At 40.8% G+C, this 18,740-nt stretch overlaps 1 protein-coding gene across 2 annotated transcripts in view; it reads right to left on the bottom strand.

Moving 5' to 3' along the window:
* Phf8 (PHD finger protein 8) overlaps positions 1-17,649 on the bottom strand; it is an 83,276-nt gene extending 65,627 nt beyond the window's left edge. Inside the window, exons 1-2 of one of the 2 annotated variants that reach the window (XM_027950180.2) lie at positions 16,942-17,649; positions 15,771-15,961 (exon numbers count right to left, since the gene is read on the bottom strand). In XM_027950180.2, the coding sequence (XP_027805981.1) occupies positions 15,771-15,868 (98 nt within the window). In that variant the 5' untranslated portion in view covers positions 15,869-15,961; positions 16,942-17,649. The remainder of the gene's footprint in view (positions 1-15,770; positions 15,962-16,941) is intronic. The other variant, XM_071606836.1, reaches the window with a different exon arrangement.
* Between the last annotated feature and the right edge of the window lie 1,091 nt (positions 17,650-18,740).

Here is an 18,740-nt window from a genome sequence, read left to right on the forward strand (position 1 = left end):
GCTGAGGATATGACTTAGTGGTAAAGTACCCCTGGGTTAAATGCCCAGTACCCAAAATATAAATAAGTAAGTAAATGAATAAACATAAAGTGTTTAAAATAGTGTCTGAATAAATGTTCTAAATTTCTAGCACACGCTTCGCTGTCTCACCACACACAAAACAAATTCAAAAGTAAAATTATTAAGAATTTCAGAACAATGTCAGAGCAATAATCTCAGGTGTGGGGCCTCATGTGATTACAGTAATCATATGCACATGAATCCATCCTTGTCCTAAAAAGCAGGCTGGGGATGTCAGTGGTAGAACACTTGCCAGCATGGATAAAGCCTTGGATTCTATCCCTAGCACCTCAAAAAAAGAAAACTAAAAACAAAAAGCCAGCTGAACTCTATATTATGTTCTTTCTTATCTCTGGGCTTCATCACACATGGCTCCCTCTACCTGGACCATTCCCATTCTTCTTCCCTGCTGCTGTGGCATCCCCCCCACACACACACATACTCTATCCCTATTTCAGTCCTCACCATGCTGACCTGCAACTGCTCACTTATTTGCTGTCTGCCCTTACTACATTTACTAGACTATATATTCTGACCAACAAAGTCCTTGCCTTCTCCATTTTGCTGTCTTACTCAACATTCACTGACCTAGGTAACTTCTGAGATCATGAAGACAGATGAAAATTGGGTTTCTGGGGGCTGGAGTTGTGGCTCAGTGGTAGAGTGCTTGCCTAGCACTCTCAGTGAGGCACTGAGTTCGATTCTCAGCACCACATATAAGCAATTAAATAAATAAAAGGTCCATCAATAACTAATAAAAATATTTTAAAAAAAGAAAATTGGATTTCTGGCTGCATTGTCTTAATAATTACCACCTGAAACCCAGAATGGTCAGTACTCTTTTGTTCTCAATGGCTTCCATAGTGAAGAGGAGAATTATTATAGGTCCAGTTCTTGAAATTAAGATGAATTATCCCCAACATGTCCTGCAGAGCCTGGCACATGACAGGCACTCAATAAATATTTATTAAATAAATGAGTACATAAATGAACAGATATTCATTATACACAGGATACGGCCCTCATGGAGTGGATGTTCTAGAGGGAGAGACAAACAGGTGGTGCCAGAATAGTTTCTTAAGTGCTAAAATAATAAAGCAAGGTAACAGGACAGTGAGTGAATGAGTAAATTTGAAGCCTGCACAAAAGGAACTGAGAAAAAAACTGAGCTATAAACTTAATATATATTATTATATTCAATCTCCACAATATCAGGGCATTCAATAAATTATTCAGAGACATAAAACACAGAGGTTAAAAATACAGACTTGAAAACCAAACTGTCTGGATTTGAATCTCACCTTTGCCCCTTACTAGCTGTAAGTAGGCATTATATAATTTTTTCTGTGCCTGTTTTTGAATCTGTGAAATTGAAGTATTCACCTTATAGGGTTGTTATGAGGATTCAATAAGCTAAAATAGATAACATATTTAAGAGTACCTGACACATGATAAATAATAGCTATCATCACCATCAATATTATCATAATTTAACAGATGGGCAATATGAGTCCAAGCAGTTAAGCAAATTGCTGGCAACTAAAAAACATATAGCTGGGTGTGGTGGCATACCTCTGTAATCCCAGTGGCTTGGGAGGCTGAGGCAGGAGGATGTTGAGTGCAAAGCCAGCCTCAGCAAAAGCAAGGTGTTAAGCAACTCAATGAGACCCTGTCACTAAATAAAATACAAAATAGGGTTGGGGGATGTGGCTCAGTGGTTCAGTGCCCCTGAGTTTAATTCCTGGTACCTCCCTCCAAAAAATAAAATAAATAAATTTAAAAACTAGTAAGTGTTTTTGGTGACAAGATCCAGTCCTTCGAGAAAAAAATCCAGTCCTGCCAAGGACATCAGATTTCACTGTCCTTTTCAGCTTCTTCAGTACTTACCTTCAATAAAATATTTGACGCCCCCCGCCCCAGACACACCTCCACATACACAAAACTAGCAAATAGCAGAACAGGACAAAATTTCAGGTCTTCATGACTTCATACACCACTAAACATGTAACTAGAATATAATGTGGGTCATTAATAGAGCCAAATGCTTCAAGAACAGACAAGTGGGCACTCAATTCTTTCAGCATTACGGAACTGACTGGGAGCTGAAGGTTGGAGATGACTGAGAGGTTACAAGGTTTGCTCAAGAGCCTGTCTGGCTGATCCGCTCAATCTCTGCTCTCTGAAAGTACTCAAGGAGTCAGGTCCTGTTACTCCTGTGCCCTAGAAAGTATATCTTCATTCATGAATAAGGTGGGAAAGCAATATATTTTACCTTCCTTCATTCAAAACATAACAGAAAAATTCAAGTCAATCTCTGGTTTCCTAAAACCACATTGACCATACAAAACACAATTGTAAAACCAGAAGCAGAGGCATCTACCATTCTCATCAGTGGTTCCCCAGGCCTCCAGACACAGAGGACCTGAAGGGGTGCAAGATGCACTGAACAAGTTTCCAGGGCACTCCTTTGTCTATCCAGTTGAGACACATTAGTCCGCCATATATCAGGCTTCACTAAATTCTGAGTGCACAAAAGAATAACTTCACATGAACTGACATGAACACAAAATAGGCTGTTATCTTTATCTCTCTCTCTCAAAAAAAAAAAAATAAAAACCCTCTTGTAACCCTCTCAGTCACTGCTGCATTTGTTCCCCTTTATAACAAAACTCCTCAAAATGCAGTCATCCTTGACTTCTTTCTTTCAAATTCTCAATCTTATCTGCCAGCAAATCCTGTATCAATATGTATTCAAAAATATAACTACTTTTCATCATCATGGAGTGTGATCTAAGACAGCACTGTCTAACCAGACTAGTGTTTCCTCAAATTTTAGGAACATCAGAAACACAAGGAGGGGTTATTTAAACATAGATTCCAGGGTGAGGGGGTTGTGGCTCAAGTGGTAGAGTACTTGCCTAGCATGTGTGAGGCACTGGGTTCAATCCTCAGCACCACATAAAATAAAGATATTATATCCACCTAAAACTAAAAAATAAATACTTAAAAAAAAAACATAGATTCCCAGGCCCCATCCCTAGAGATTTTGATTCAGCAGGTCTGAGGTGGGTCTGTTTTTTTAAAAAACTTTTTTTAAAATATTTTATTTTTTAGTTGTAGTTGGACACAACACCTTTATTTCACTTATTTTTATGTGGCACTGAGGATTGAACCCAGGGTCACGCATGTGCGAGGCGAGCACTCTACCGCTGAGCCACAACCCCAGCCCTGTGGTGGGTCTTATAAATGTGAATTCCTAACAAGTTCCCAAGTGATGCCCATACTGTTAGTCCAAAAACCACACTTTGGGAAATAATGATTGACAGTAACCCCCAAATTTTCCCTGCTTCTACACTTGCTCCTCATCTTGAGTCTGTACTCACAAAAGTCAAAGCCTAAATTAGATCACAGATCACAGGTCTCCTTTACTCAAAACCTTTCTGTGGCTCCCATCCCTTCCAGAGTAAAATCCAAAACCTTCCAACAGTCCATAGGGCTTATATCTGTGGTTCTTAAATTCAAGCATGCATCAGAATCATCTGAAAAGCTCTCAAACCACAGGCTCCTGGGCCCGACCCCCAAAGTTTCTGATTCAGTAAATCTGAGGTAGTATGTAAGAATTGGCCTAACCAGTTCCCAGGTAATGACGATCCTGTTCATCTAGGGACCACACTTGGAGAATCACTGCCCTTTGTGATCTACACCCCTATCCCCACCCTTAAAGTCAACTTCTACTACTCTCCCCTCACTCATTCTGCTCCTATAGGATTGGCCTCTTGCCTGTGACTGAAATGATAACATGCCAGACCTGCTCTCCACTCAAATCTTTTATTTTCTGTACCTGGAACATTCTTCCTGGACTTATCAGCATGGTTTCTTTTCTCAATTTCCTGCAGGCATCTGCTCATATGTAACTATCCATAATCACCCTATGTAAAATAACCAGGCCTCCAGTCCTGAGGGTGGCCATCCCTCTTCTGCTCACCTACTCTTATCTATACCATTTATCATCACTTGACACAAGATATACTTAGCTGTTAGTTCCCTGTTCCACATCCATTGCTGTATCCATTCACACAGTGTCTAGAACAATGCCTAGCATTATGTATTGAATGAATACATAAATGAGTGAATAAATGGCCAGGCACTGTGGTGCACGCCTGTAATCCCAGTGGCTCAGGAGGCTGAGGCAGGAAGATCACAGGTTAGGACAAAGCAAGCCGCAGCAATGGCAAGGCACTAAGTAACTCAGTGAGACCCTGTCTATAAATAAAATACAAAATAGGGCTGAGGATGTGGCTCAGTGGTTGAGTACCTCTGAGTTCAATCCTCAGTATCCTCCCCGCAAAATAATAATAATAATAATAATAATAATAATAATAATAATAGTGAGTAAATGAATCATTCCATCTAATTTCCTAGCCTGAAATTATCTAGAAGTCACAGCCTATGTCTTATTTATCTCTGTCTTCCATAGTTCTTAGCTTACCCCTTAGCAAATATATTGTATCTATTCAATAAATATTTATTGCATGAATCATCCAAGTGACAGGCAAAATTGAGAATCTACTATGCCAAGGACTGTGATAGATGTTTTCTGGACTTTGTTAAACCTCACAGCAGCCATATAAAATTAAGATTACCCATGTTTTAAAGCTAATAAAATGGAAGCACAGAGATGTGAAACAATGTGCCCAAAGTCACAGAACTAGAAAATAGATGAGCTGGGATTATAGGACAGGTTTCACTGACTCCCAGGCCACTGGCCTGTTTCAAAATGGACTCTCATTTAGCTGCTATAACTTAGTCCTGACCATCCATGATGCCTATCAGATTTTCCACTGTATCCTGATTTTCTATGGTACCCTCCACCTCAGGGATGCTGACCACCCATGCTTTGGTACATGTTCACCACCAGAAACATTCCAGGTGGGTTGAACCAAAAATTATGACACCCCAGTGATTAAAGAACAGTTCTGTATATTGATTGTGGTGGTTACCTTCTGAGTCTACAAATATGATAAAATTGTGTAGAACTAAATATGCATACACAGATGAGTGCATGCAAAACTGGTTGAGATTGGAATAGGATTAATAGATTATGCCAATCTGAGTTTCCTGGTTTTGATACTGTACTATAGTTGCACAAAATGTTACCATGGGGGAAACTAGGTGAAGGACACACAGGAACACCCCCACATATTTTTTTTTTTTTTTTAGTTTCTGGTGAATCTATGACTTTAAATTTTTCTTTTAAAAATTAAATCACTCCAAGACACATCTCTATGAATCCCACAGGGGAAAAAAAACTATCCTTTTGACATTTCTAACTCCACATCCTACAGAACATTCTCTAGGGTAGGAATTCTGCAGCCTATGCATTACATATAGAAAGCCCTAAATATGAATACTGGGACTTTACTTTGTTACACATTCCTAAAGCTTCAGCTTATCCTTCTGCTGCTTCAAAAATAATGGTATATACTTTAACTTGATTTTACTTGGAACAAAAATGTGGAGTATGTATAAATTTTTAAACCCTGATTTTTCCCTATCTTCCACAATTTCTAACAACTGAAGAGTACTATACTATATCCTATAGCAAGAGTCCATGAGATCCAGGTTTGATTTGTGGTGCAACAGCTAATGGGCTATGTAGCTTTGGACAAGTTATTTAACCTCATGGGGGAAATAGTAGCTCCAAAGAGCTAATGTAAAAATTAAGTGGTCCCTTCTGGTTCTAAAACAATATAGAGTAGATACACTTCTCCCTACTTCTCCCACTAAGTACAGCTATAAACCACGGCATTACATACAAAACAAACATAATAAGAATCTGAAAAGTAAAGAGAAGAAGGAACAACAACTAGGTGTAGCAGGATCCAACCACCTACCAAGTGGTTTGTGTCAACAGAGACAAAGTGGGAAATTTGGATTTCCACCCCCATGTGGTAGCAATGAACTTGTACCTCATTCCTGCAACCAACGTACAGTATCTGAAGAGGGTTGTAAAAAAGAAGTTTTAAATAAGCTCCAGAGTCTCATAATATAATGCCCCAAATGTCCAGGATATAATTATAATAATCACTCACCATTTCAAGAACAAGGAAAATCAAGTTCAATGAGAAAAGAAAATCAACAGATGTCAACACTAAGATGACACAGATGTTGGAATTATCTGACAAGAATTTTAAAGGCACTACAAAAAATGGACAATTACAAACATGCCAGAAACAAATGAATAAGTAGAAAGTGCCAAAAAAAGGAAATCTCTGCAAAGAAATAGATTTTTTTTTCAAAAAACAAACAAACAAATGGAACTTTTAGATATGAAAAATACAATAATTTTAAAGAAAATTCACTGGATGGGTTCAACAGCAGAATGAAGACAACAGAGGAAATAATCGGTAAACTTGAAGACAGAATCTAAATGGAAAGAAATGTGGAGTAGAAAAAAATGTACAGGACTAGGGATATGTAACTCAATGGTAGAGCACTTGCTTCACACATATGAGACCCTAGATTTGATCCCCAGCACTGAAAAAAAATGCACAGAGACTCAGTAACCTACAGGACTATAACAAAAGACAAAAACAAAGAAACCATAGTGAGACAGTGGCTTAATCAACTCCTAAAATTATAAAAGGGAAAAATCTTGAAAGTAATAAGAGAGAAGTCGCATATTACCTAAAGCACACCACCCATTTGAATGACAGGAACTCTCATCAGAAACCATGGAGGCACAACAGTTTTCAAGTGCTGAAAGAACTGGAAATACAGAATTTGATATCAAATAAAAAGATCAACGGAAATCAAGACAGATGAAAGAAAACAAAAAGTATTTGTTGCTAATAGACCTATCCTAAAAAAAGGGGGGGGGGGATAAAGCTATCTAAACAGAAAGGAAATGATACAAGAAGGAATCTTAGAAGGAAGGAATTAGGAAGTAAAAGAACAAGGGAAAGAGAAAAGTATAAGGAAATACAATATACTTTCATTTTCCTTTCAAGTTCTCTAAATTATGTTTGATGGTAGAAGCAAAAAATATGGCACTTGCCAGAGGTGGTGGCACAAACCTATAACCCCAGCTACTCAGGAAACAGAGGCATGAGGATGACAAGTTCCAGGCCAGTCTGGGCAACTTAGAGTGACCTTGTCTCAAAAAAAAGGGCTGGGGATATAGCTCTGTGATAAGACCACCCCTGGGATCAGTCCCCAAGTACTAAAGAAAAAAATGGCATTGTCTGATGTGATTTTCAATGTGTGTAGAAAAAAGAAGAGAATGTAAAAGGGTTTAAAGAGAGTTTCTTTTTTAAAATTTTTTGGTCCTGGGGATTGAACCTGGAGCACTTTACCAACACGCTAAATTCCCAGCCCTTTTTGAGACAAGGACTAGGGATATGTAACTGAGGCTGGCCTAGAACTTTTGATCATCCTGACTCAGCCTCCCAAATTGCTGGAGCTACAGGAGTGTACCACTACTGCTGACAAAGCATGAGAAATAAGTTTTTACTCAAACTGGGAAAGTGTAAACATGAATAGGTTGTGGGAAATTATATTATGTATAAAATAACATCTAGCCAGGCGCATCTGCTCCAGAGGCTCAGGAGGTGAACGCAGGAGGATCCTGAGTTTAAAGCCAGCCCCAGCAACAGCAAGGTGCTAAGCAACTCAGTAAGACCCTGTCTCTAAATTTAAAAAAAAAAATAGAGCTGAGGATGTGGCTCAGTGGTTAAGTACCCCTGAGTTCAATCCCTAGAGATCTAGAGCAAGTGCTGAAAAACATATACAAAGAGATACATTGTAGATAAAGCAAAATGGAGCCCTGCAGGGTTGCACAAGCCTGTAATCCCAGCAGCTTGGGAGGCTGAGGCAGGAGGACCATGAGTTCAAAGCCAGACTTGGCAAAAGCGAGGTGTTAAGCAACTCAGCTAGACCCTGTCCTTAAATAACATACAAAATTGGGCTGGGAGAGGTGGCTCCAATGGTCGAGTGCCCCTGACTTCAATCCCCAGTACCAAAAAAAAAAAAAAGCAAAATGGAATTGTAAAAAAGGTATAAGTAACTCACAAAAATGCAGTAGAAAGAAAACAGAGGTATAAACTGGGCACAGTGGTATAACCTGTAATCCCAGATACTCAGGAAGCTGAGGCATGAAAATTGCAAATTCCAGGCCAGCCTGGGCAATTTAGTGGACTGTTTCAAAATCCTGAAAAAAAGCACAGCACTGTATTGTGTGGTTCTCAATGTATGTAGAACATTTAAGACTAGTTATATTATAAATAAGGGAATATAAAGGAATTTAAAGAGAAAGTAAGTTTCTACTCTACACTCAAACAGGAAAAATAAAAACACCAGCTGATTGTGGTAAATTATATATATGTATGAAATAACATCTAGGGCAAGAATTGAAAAACCTATACAAAGACACATTTTAAAACAATACAGATAAAGCAAAATGGAATTGTAAAAAAGATATAAATAATCAACAAGACAGAAGAAAGAAAACAGAGGCATAAACTTGGGTGCAGTATGTTACACCTGTAATCCCAGGGACACAGGAGGCCAAGGCAGGAGGACTGTATTCCAGGCCAGCCTCGACAACTTATGAATACCTGTTTCTAAATAAAAAAAATTTTAAAAGTCTGGGGATATAGCTCAGTGGTAGAGTGCCCCTGGGTTCAATCGGCAGTACCACAAAATAAGAGTGGGGGAGGAAGGGGAAGGGAAAACAGAGGCACAAAGAAGAGAGAAGAAAAAATTTAAATAACATATTTAAGCCTTAATACATCAATAACTGTATTAAGTATAAATTGACTAAATATGCCCATTATAAGAGACTAGCAGAGTAAATAATACCAAACTACATATTGTCTGCAAGAAATGCACTTTATATATGGTATATAAATAGACTGACTGTAAAGAGATGAGGACTGAGACTGTAGATCAGTGGTAGAGTGCTTCTCTAGCATGCACAAGGCCCTGAGTTCAAACATTAGCACCTCAAAAGAATAAAGTAGGGATGAAAGAGTATATATCATGCAACCCTTAATCAAAAGAAAGCAGGAGTATCTATATTATAAGGTAAAGTAGACTTGCATACAAACAAAACTATGAGAAACATAGACATTACATTAATGATAAAAGGTTCAATACACCAAGACTGAAATTCTAGGTACATAAATATCAAACAATAAAGATACAAAATATGTAAAGCAATAAATGATAGAACTGAAAGGAGAAATAGATAAGCCCACAGTTACAGTTGGACATTTCAACACCTCTCTTTCAAAAATTTACTGAATGGGAGGCTAGGGATGGCTCAGTGGTAGAGCACTGGTCTAGCAAGTATGAGGCCCTGGATTCAATCCCCATTACCAACTTCCCCAGAACTTACTGAACAACTACATAGAAAATCAGCAAGAATAAAGAATCCAGCAATGCCACCAACCAATAGTAAGTTAATTAACATTTACAGGACATCACACCCAACAAGCCAGGTGTGGCAGCACACATCTGTAATCCCAATGGACTCAGGAGGCTGATGCAGAAGAATTACAAATTTAAAGCCAGCCATCAGCAATTTAAGAGGCCCTAAGGTACTTAGTAAGACCCTGTCCCAAAAGAAAAAATAAAAAGAGCTAGAGGGTAGTTCAGTGGTTAAGCACCCTTGGCTTCTATCCCTGGTACCACCTCAAGAAACAAGATAAAGAGGAGCAAAATACAACTAAAGCAAGCAGAAGAAAGAAATAATAAAGTGTGAAAATCAATGAAATTGAAAACAGAAAGACAAAAGAGAAAGTTAACAAAAAAAAACTTCTACTTTGAAAAGAATGTGAATCAAAAATAAAAATAATACAGGAAAAATAAAATAAAACTGACAAATCTGTTATCAATTCTAAGAAAAGATGACATTTTTTTGGTACCAGGGATTGAATCCAGAGGTGCTAACCACTGAAATACATCCCTAGCCCTTTTTATATTTTTATTTTGAGACAGAATTTCACCAAGTTGCTTGGGGCCTCACTGAGGTTGGCCTTGAACTTGCAAGTCTTTAAGAATTCCAAATTTACAAATATGGAGATGGATAAATTGAACTGCCTCAGCCTCTCAAGCCACTGGTATTATAAGTGTGCACCATGGTTCCTAGCAAGACACAAAATTTTAATAAACAGGAACAAAATATCAAAACAGAGCCTACAAATACTAAAAGGATAATAAGGGAACACTATGAATAACTGTATAAATTTGACAACTTAGATGAAATGTATCAGTTCCTTGGAAAATATAAACTATTACAACTAAATAGATTCCTAATTTTAAAACTGTTAAAAAGGATTAAATAAAGATAATTAGGCAAAATGTTTAGCACAACAATTGGCATATTAGTTGGTGCTCAACAAAAAATAGCTACAACCACTTTATTTATATCTTTATAACCATTCTCAGTAAAACTGAGGACGAAGAGATGAAATTCTTTTGTAATAAGTAACAGGGTCAGGTCAGGCATGGTGACACATGCCTGTAATCTCAGCAGCTCAGGAGATTCAGGCAGGAGGATCTCGAGTTCAAAGCCAGTCTCAGCAACTTAGCAAGGCCCTGAGCAACTCAGCAAGACCCTGTCTCTAAATAAAATATAAAAAAGGGCTGGAGATGTGGTTCAGTGTTTAAGTGCCCCTGAGTTCAATCCCTGGTACCTCCCCCCCCCCCAAAAAAAAAAGTAACAAGTCAGAGTTTTTTTTTTTCCTTAGTGCATTTTTAAAATTTATTCTAATTTGTCAGAATTTTAAAAAAAAATTAGTTGTAGATGGACACAATACCTTTATTTTACTTATTTATTTTTAATGTGGTGCTGAAGATCGAACCCAGTGCTTCATATGTGCTAGGCAAGTGCTCTACCACTGAGCCACAACCCTAGCCCCAACAAGTCAGAATTTGAACCAAGAACTGAAATCAGTGCCCCTTTCTCTAGAGTTCAGAATGCACACCACAGCCAAATACTTGCAAAGTATCAACCAATATTTCTTTTACAAACAGAAAAGCTGTAAAGAGGTGAGGCTTTTGTCAAAACTCCAGACATTAATTAATGGATGCCAACTAGTTTTATCCATCAGTGTACAGTAATGATTCTTAAAGGTTAGGGTGTCTCAGAATTAATAATCTGTTTAATAAAATGTAGATTGCTGGGGCTGGGGTTGTGGCTCAGCAGTAGAACACTTGCCTAGCATGTTCGAGGCCCTGGGTTCAATCCTCAGCACCACATAAAAATAAATAAATAAAATAAAGGTGTTGACAACTACAACTAAAATTAAATAAATATTTTTAAAAATGTAGATTGCTGAGTTCCAGTCCCAGCCCTATAATTTGCATTTCTGCACAAATTCCCAGTTGAGGACTGGGGTTGTGGCTCAGCAGTAGATTGCTCACCTAGCACATGCAAGGCCCTGGTTTGATCCTTAGCACCACATAAAAATAAATAAATAGGGGCTGGGGATGTGGCTCAAGCGGTAGCGCGCTCGCCTGGCATGTGTGTGACCCGGGTTCGATCCTCAGCACCACATACAAACAAAGATGTTGTGTACACCAAAAACTGAAAAATAAATATTGAAATTCTCTCTCTCTCTCTCTCTCTAAAAAATAAAAATAAAAAAGTTTTTAATAAATAAATAAATTAAATAAAGGTATTGGGTTCAACTACAACTAAAAATAAATATTAAAAATAAAATTCCCAGTTGATGAACCCCACAAGGGTGACTGGTACACAACAATAATATGTTAGCTCATCCATCCCCCAATATTAGAAGCTATAACACCTTAGAGAAGAAGAAATCAAGGAAGGATAATGTTTTAAATCTGTAGCTGTCGAGGGTGGGCTCTGTTCACCTACTGAATCAGAAACACTATAGCTGGGGTCTACCTGTCTTGTGTTTTAACAAGTCTTCCATATGATTCTTATGCATGCTAAAGTTTAAGAAGTGCTGTTCTACAAATCAGTGTTTTTATGAAACCCGGTCTCTTAAGTGAGGAATGAGTAGTTTTTCTACTTTCGAAAAATTGGACTCTGGAATTAGATAATTCAAAGTTCAAATCCACACTTACAAAATCACTTTAACTTTCACAAATTCCAGACTCCCATCCTTGAAATGGAACAGTTGCCTCCCTTGTTACAACCTTTCCAGTTAGTAACTTTGTGTTACACACCATAATTCCTAACTGGACTTGATGAAATCCATCAGCGATAAGAACAGATTTCTATCATCACCTCTAGGCATTTGTGGATTTAAAATCTGTGGGCTTAATTTTAAAAGCCACCATGAAAAGTTCATAATATTTAGTTACTTTCAGTTGTGTTGAAATATAAACTTAAATGGAGCACTGTGAGCCTGGGGTATGTGTGTGCACGCATGAGGAAGAGCAAGAGAGAAAGCGAGTGAGCAATGCACTGAGTAAGCAAGAGCAGCCACCCACCAAAGACCTGATTCTCAGCTACCGTCCTTGTTCTCTGACAGCCCATAGAAAGAAACAGAAGAGATTAAAAAAAAATTGGTTTCTTTCATGGAAAAAGATTAGAGCAGTTAACTCATATCAGAGTATACACAGAAACACAGAACTCACCATTGAAATGTTCTTAAAGAGGGGCCTGGACCATAAAACCCATCTTCATATTTTGTAAATTTGTAAATTTGGCTTCAGTGGGTGCTGCTTATAAATGTCAAGTGTCCATTGTTCAAAGATGTTCACCACAATGTTTTTCCTTTTGTTTTAATCAGCACTCATATCAAGATGCAAAATCTTTCCACACAATACCCATAATTTCCTTGCATCTCAACAACATTTATAATATAAAAATGTAAATAATATCAGTATACAACCATAAAGGAAATAATCAAGTAACTGGTAACAAATACATATAATGAAATATCAGAAACTAAATTTCGATGACTATTTAATAACATGGCAAATACCCACATTATGTTAGGGAAGAATAAAAGACAGGTAACAAAATGGTATTTATAATACAATCCCATTTTATAAAAAAAAAAACATTTTTATGTTTGAAGTCAAAAGCGAAGTGTTACTGCAGCAAAAATTTCAACAGTGGATTATGCCAGATTGTAGAAGGATAGTTGACTTTTGTTTCCTTCTATATTCTTCTGTATTTTCTACAATGAGCATATCTTGCCTATATAGCCAAGAAAAAGAAATGTAAACATGCTACAGTTTAGAAATCTAACTTTCACGCCTGGGTATAAATTAAATAATTTATGCAAAGGCCCTGGTATAGAGTCTGGCACAAGTATACACTTGGGAAGCATTCATTCCTGTTCCCTGTTCCCAGTGTGTAGAGATAAGGTCTCTATATTGTGAGCAGAAGCCCCTTTTCCAGGACTGAACCTACGTACTTCCTGTATAATACAAACTAAGGGCCAAAAGCAACAAAAACAGTTTTTTCATGAAGACTCATTCTTTCACTCAAAAATATACTCAGCATCTATTACATGTTAGACTCTACTACATGAACCACGTTCTGACGATACCAAAAATGAAAAGATGGCATCTCTCCTCTCAGGGAGCACTTGCCAATGAGTAGGACCCAACATATTTATAATATGAAATAATTATTTTTAATAAGGATGCATAAAAGGTTCAGTGGGAACCCAGGGGAAGCAGGCCTTATACAGAGGAGATATTCTATGAGTTATAAAGGGGAGGACATTAGTGGAAATAGCATATATAGCATATATATATAAAGGAGTATAAAGCTGTCCCAAAACTGTACACAGTTCAGTTTTGCTAGGACACGGAGGAGCCAGGCATTGTGGTGCATAGCCACTAACCCTAGCAACTCCAGCAACTCAGGAGGCTAAGGTAGGAGGATTACAAGTTTAAAGCCAGCCTCAGCAACTCAAACAGTCCCTGCTTCAAAATAAAAAGGACTGTGAATTTAACTCAGTGGTAAAGCTTCCCTGAGTTCAGCCTCTAGTACAGAGGGAGCAGGTAGGGAGGGGTGGGAAATGAGATTAAACAAGTCTTGTCTATCACATAAAGAAGACTCAATTTTATCCTGCAGGAAAACGAATGAAAGAATAATTTTAAGCTGAGGAGTGACTTATCAGCACTAGCAAAGATAACCAAGAATCCTGAAAGAACTTTTTTTCTTCTTTTTTTTAATATATATATTTTTTAGTTTAAGTGGACCTTTATCTTATTTATATTTGGTTCTGAGAATCAAACCCAGTGCCTCACACATGCTAGAAGGCAAGTGCTCTGTCACTGAGCCACATCCCCAGCCCAGAATTTTTTTTTTCTTTTTAGTATCAGGGATTGAACCCAGGGGTGCTTAACAACTGAGCTACATTCCCCAGACTTTTTTCATTTTTTTTTTATTTTTGAGATAGGATCTTGTTAAGTTGCTTAGGGCCTCACTAAGTTGCTGAGGCTAGCCTCAAACTTGCAATCCTCCTGCCTCACCCTCACAAGTCACTGGGATTACATGCATGCTCTGTCATGCCCGGATATGAAAAACATTTAATCCCCACTTATTTCCAGAGTAAAAGAAAAGACTTTACTTTCTAGATCTGTCCCTCTTAAATAAACATGAAGCAGTAAATGGAACTCTGCATCTGATACATAAATAGTAAATATTCAATAAAGATCAGTTAAATATGAATTGGATATGCTGCAAGGGGTAACCCCTACTTAGGGCAGGATTTTGGCAACGTCAATACCATTACTTTGATTATGAGCATGATAAGAGAAACAGCTCCTGTGGAAGGAACTACTGACAACTGAGGGTTCTAGAATCTACATGACAGAAGGAGAATGACATATACTGCTTTATTGTATTCCAGTGTACATATCCGTCTTGTGGTTATTTTTCCATAGCTGGGATTTAAATCTCAATAATGGGATAATATTACAGTTTTATTCCACACACTAACCTCTCTGGAATTCTGGGTGACAGGTGCTTATGTGCACACATGTTTAACTGGAGGGAATTCATTAGTGGTTTTACTCCTGCTGTTTTACCCAATATCCTTTCTGCTTAATTCAATTTAGTTATAAGGATGGTTCTGCAGACAGTGTAGAAATAAAATACTATTGCATTTGTCTCCATTTATTGAATGCATGCAAATTACTTTAAAGCCAGGAAGGATGTATTTGATACATTTTATTGGTGAAGACAATAAGGCTCACAGAGGAAAAGCAACTTGCCCAAGGCCACTCTGATAGTAAGTTGCAAAGAAATGTATGTTTGTCAGATTCAGATACCTCAAAAATGCAGTACTGCCTCCCCCAAAGCCAGTGTGTAAAGCAAAACACAACTGCCAGAATACAAAAATGATGCTTTCTTTGTAGCTAAAACGGAAGGGGTGTGTGTGTATTATACAGACACACACACACACAGGCATACATACACATATACACAAATATGTACATACACATACATGCACATACTTGTACACATGTACACATCTTTTTTTTTTTTCAAAAGGACACAAAAAAGAATTGTAGGGGAAAACAGAGAAAGAAAGGAAATCAAAGGCCAATGTCAGGCAGCCTTGGTCTTAAAGGAGGATGGAAAAACCTGGGTCTGAGAAAAGGGGGGCAGTTTCTGAGCATGAATCTAAAACAGAGCTGAGAAAAGGAGAGAGTGAATGAATGCACTTGGCCACTGTACCCCGTCCAACCTGGCCTGCCCTCCATACCTGCCATGAAACCAGTCTTGACACATGTCACACTCGATCATAAAGCGGGTCACATCATAAGGTAGCCGACAGAGGCAATACACAGGCACCGAGGCCATCTTCGTCGGGCCTTGGAGCGATCTGCGGCGGGCCAGGTTCCTGGTGTCAAGGAGGGGCTGGAGGCAACAGGACGCGTCCTCTCTGGACGATAGCTGGGCACAAACAACACTTTTTACAGAGTGAATCAGGTCCCCCCTACGCCGACCCCCTCCCACCCGCCTTGGGGCACCAACCCTCAGCTATGAAATAGGGAGTTACCTCCGCCAGCCGGGATGCAACACAGCTGGTGTGGCTGTAGGGGGCAACCAGAGAAAGTCCACCCGGCCTTTAGAATTTCTTTCACTCAGAAAGAACGTTCCGTGCTCCACCTTTGAGTCTCCCCCCATCCCCTGTCTCCCATCCCCTACCTTCTAAGCCCTGGAGTGAGTGATAACTTCTTTCCGGGTTTCACGGAAATATCTGAAGCTTTTCAGGAAGCTCTCCTAATCCCTCACTGAACCCTGTCCTTGCTAGCCTCTCGTTTCCCAGGGCTCCCGGCTCCCTTTATTATGACGCAAACCACAGCGTAAAGAATGGGGCTGGGGGTTCCTCAGGAAACAACCCAAAGACCCTCCTCTCACTCCCCTAATATGATCAACCAGAGAAATGAGGGACCCTTGAAAGTCTGTTCAGGTTACTCAAAAATCACCCCAAAGCCTTAGGGAACAAGGCAGACAAGACTAGGTGCCCAAACTCAAATCACAGTTCTGGGGTCGCGTTCTCGGAGTTTAAATGATCTTCCCGTCACTCAATATCATCCCTTCCTGGACCCGTCAGGAGTCTCATCACCCCCAACAGAAATAAACCTCTTTAAAAACTCATCAGCTCATCCCCTACTTCAAAGATGACAGGGTTCTCATCGCACCTTTGAAACTAAAAAGGATCGGTTCAAAACCCCCCGACTGACTAGAATTTCCTCACACTGCTGAAAACTAAGCAACGATTTTCTTTCTCCTCCGCTCGGAAACTGGCATGTATTCCTTGCAGCCCCCTCAAAATGACGAAGGTTCCCCTGCACCCCCAAATTGCCAGGGCTCTCATCCGAGATCCTGAGACTGACAGGAATATCCTCCTCGCAGCCCCCGAAACTTACGAGAATCTCTTTACGCCTCCCTAACAGGAACGTCTTCACACCCCAAACCTGACAAGAATGTCCTCGGTCCGGAATCCTACGTGGACCGCCTCATGGCCAAAGCTGCAGGGCAGTCCTCACGCCGGCGGAGCTCAGTCCCGGAGACACGCCGGCGGCCGGGTTAGCTCCAAGGCGGCGCGGAGCTTCGCTCAGCGGAGGTTCGCCCGGCAGTTCCGGCCCCAGTAGCGGCGCGCGCCGAATTCTGGGATAGTCACCATAAAGCTGCGAACCTTGCTCGCCTTCCCTTCGAACCACCCGCTGGGTCGCGCGGCGCCAGCTGCCCAGCAGTGCTTCAGGGCAGCCTTCTCCACAGCACTCCCCACGGCCCCGCCGTTCGGGCCTACTAGAGACCGCAACTCGGGCCTAGTCTGGTGGCTGCCCTGCGAACGGGCAAGTGGCGTCGTCGCTGGGCCGGCAGAAGCCGCGAGCAAACCAAGGAGGAACGAAATGAACCGGCCGCCTGGTCCAAGAAAGACGGACCGAAAAGTCGCCAGGAGAAGCCCGGCAGCAGTGCTAGGCAATTCGTAGTAGTCAATAAAGTTTATTCAAAACAACGAGGAAGTTGAGGCGGAGAGGGGAGGAGAAATATGGGGTAAACAGCTACCATATTGAGAGTGGCGGCGCTACCGTGGGGAGACAAACCAACCGCCATCTTATGAGGGATGGGCTCGCTAGGTGACCGCGTAGGAGGCGGGGAATAGCAAGCCGCAGGCTCCCGCGTGATGTCATCAGGGGCGGGGTGCCACCCTGAGACAGAGGGGGCGGTGCCCAGCTACCTTTGGACCCGCTCCTCTCTTAGAGATGCCCAATCGCCGCTGGAGACCTTGAGCCAAGAGGCGGGGAAGCCGCCATCTTAGGCGAGGCAGGGGCTTGGCTCCATTTTGAGTGGGGCCCAAAATTTCCTAGCCTTTCCCCTGTTCTGGGCAAACAGGGAGTTAAGCAACACCCCCACACACACATACACACTCCTCCCCATCCTTCTCCTCCTATGAGAAGAGATGAACTCTGTGACTCCAAACTGCAAAAGTAATAGGTGGCGGCGGGGGCGGGCTTCAGCTGGGATGGAGGTGGAGTACTCACAGCAGCTGCAGTTCATTGAGCACCTTCAACAGGCTAGGCTTTCCCACGGTCTTCGTGTCGTTTATTCTTCACCCTGTGAAGAAAGCTCTGTGATTATTTTCAAGAAGCCAAGTAACCTGAGTTTCAGAACTGGGAAGTTGACCCTCTTCCACCCCCATATTCCTTCCTCAGCCGGATCCTCGCTCCCTCAATGTAGTTCCTCCATAAGGCTTCTACCAATTTCCCACCTCCCTCTGAACTCTCTCTTCGCTGACCCTATCAGTTCAGTTCAGTTCAGTGCGGATATGGGTCAGTGATTTCCACGCACGTGTTCCAAAATTTCCAAACTACAGTCTCAATGTGTAATGAGAAGAACCGTTGAGTGGGAGCTTGACACATGTGCTTCAAAATGGCGCTGTTTTCTTCAAACATTCTAGAAAACTCTCTAGCTCTCTCACCATATCACTTTCTTAAAGGGTGCCATCACTTTAAAAAAAGAAAATGTGCACTCACCAAACCAGTGTGGGTGGGGGGTGGGGGGGCGGGGAAGGTGGGGGGTAGGGGGGTGGGGGGGTGGGGGGTGGGGGTGGGGGCGGGGGGGCGGGGGGTGGGGGTGGGGGGTGGGGGTGGGGGCGGGGGGGCGGGGAAGGTGGGGGGTGGGGGGGCGGGGGGGTGGGGGGTGGGGAAGGTGGGGGGTGGGG

Source organism: Marmota flaviventris, chromosome X (assembly GCF_047511675.1).
Source record: "Marmota flaviventris isolate mMarFla1 chromosome X, mMarFla1.hap1, whole genome shotgun sequence".
Classification (NCBI taxonomy): Eukaryota; Metazoa; Chordata; class Mammalia; order Rodentia; family Sciuridae; genus Marmota; species Marmota flaviventris.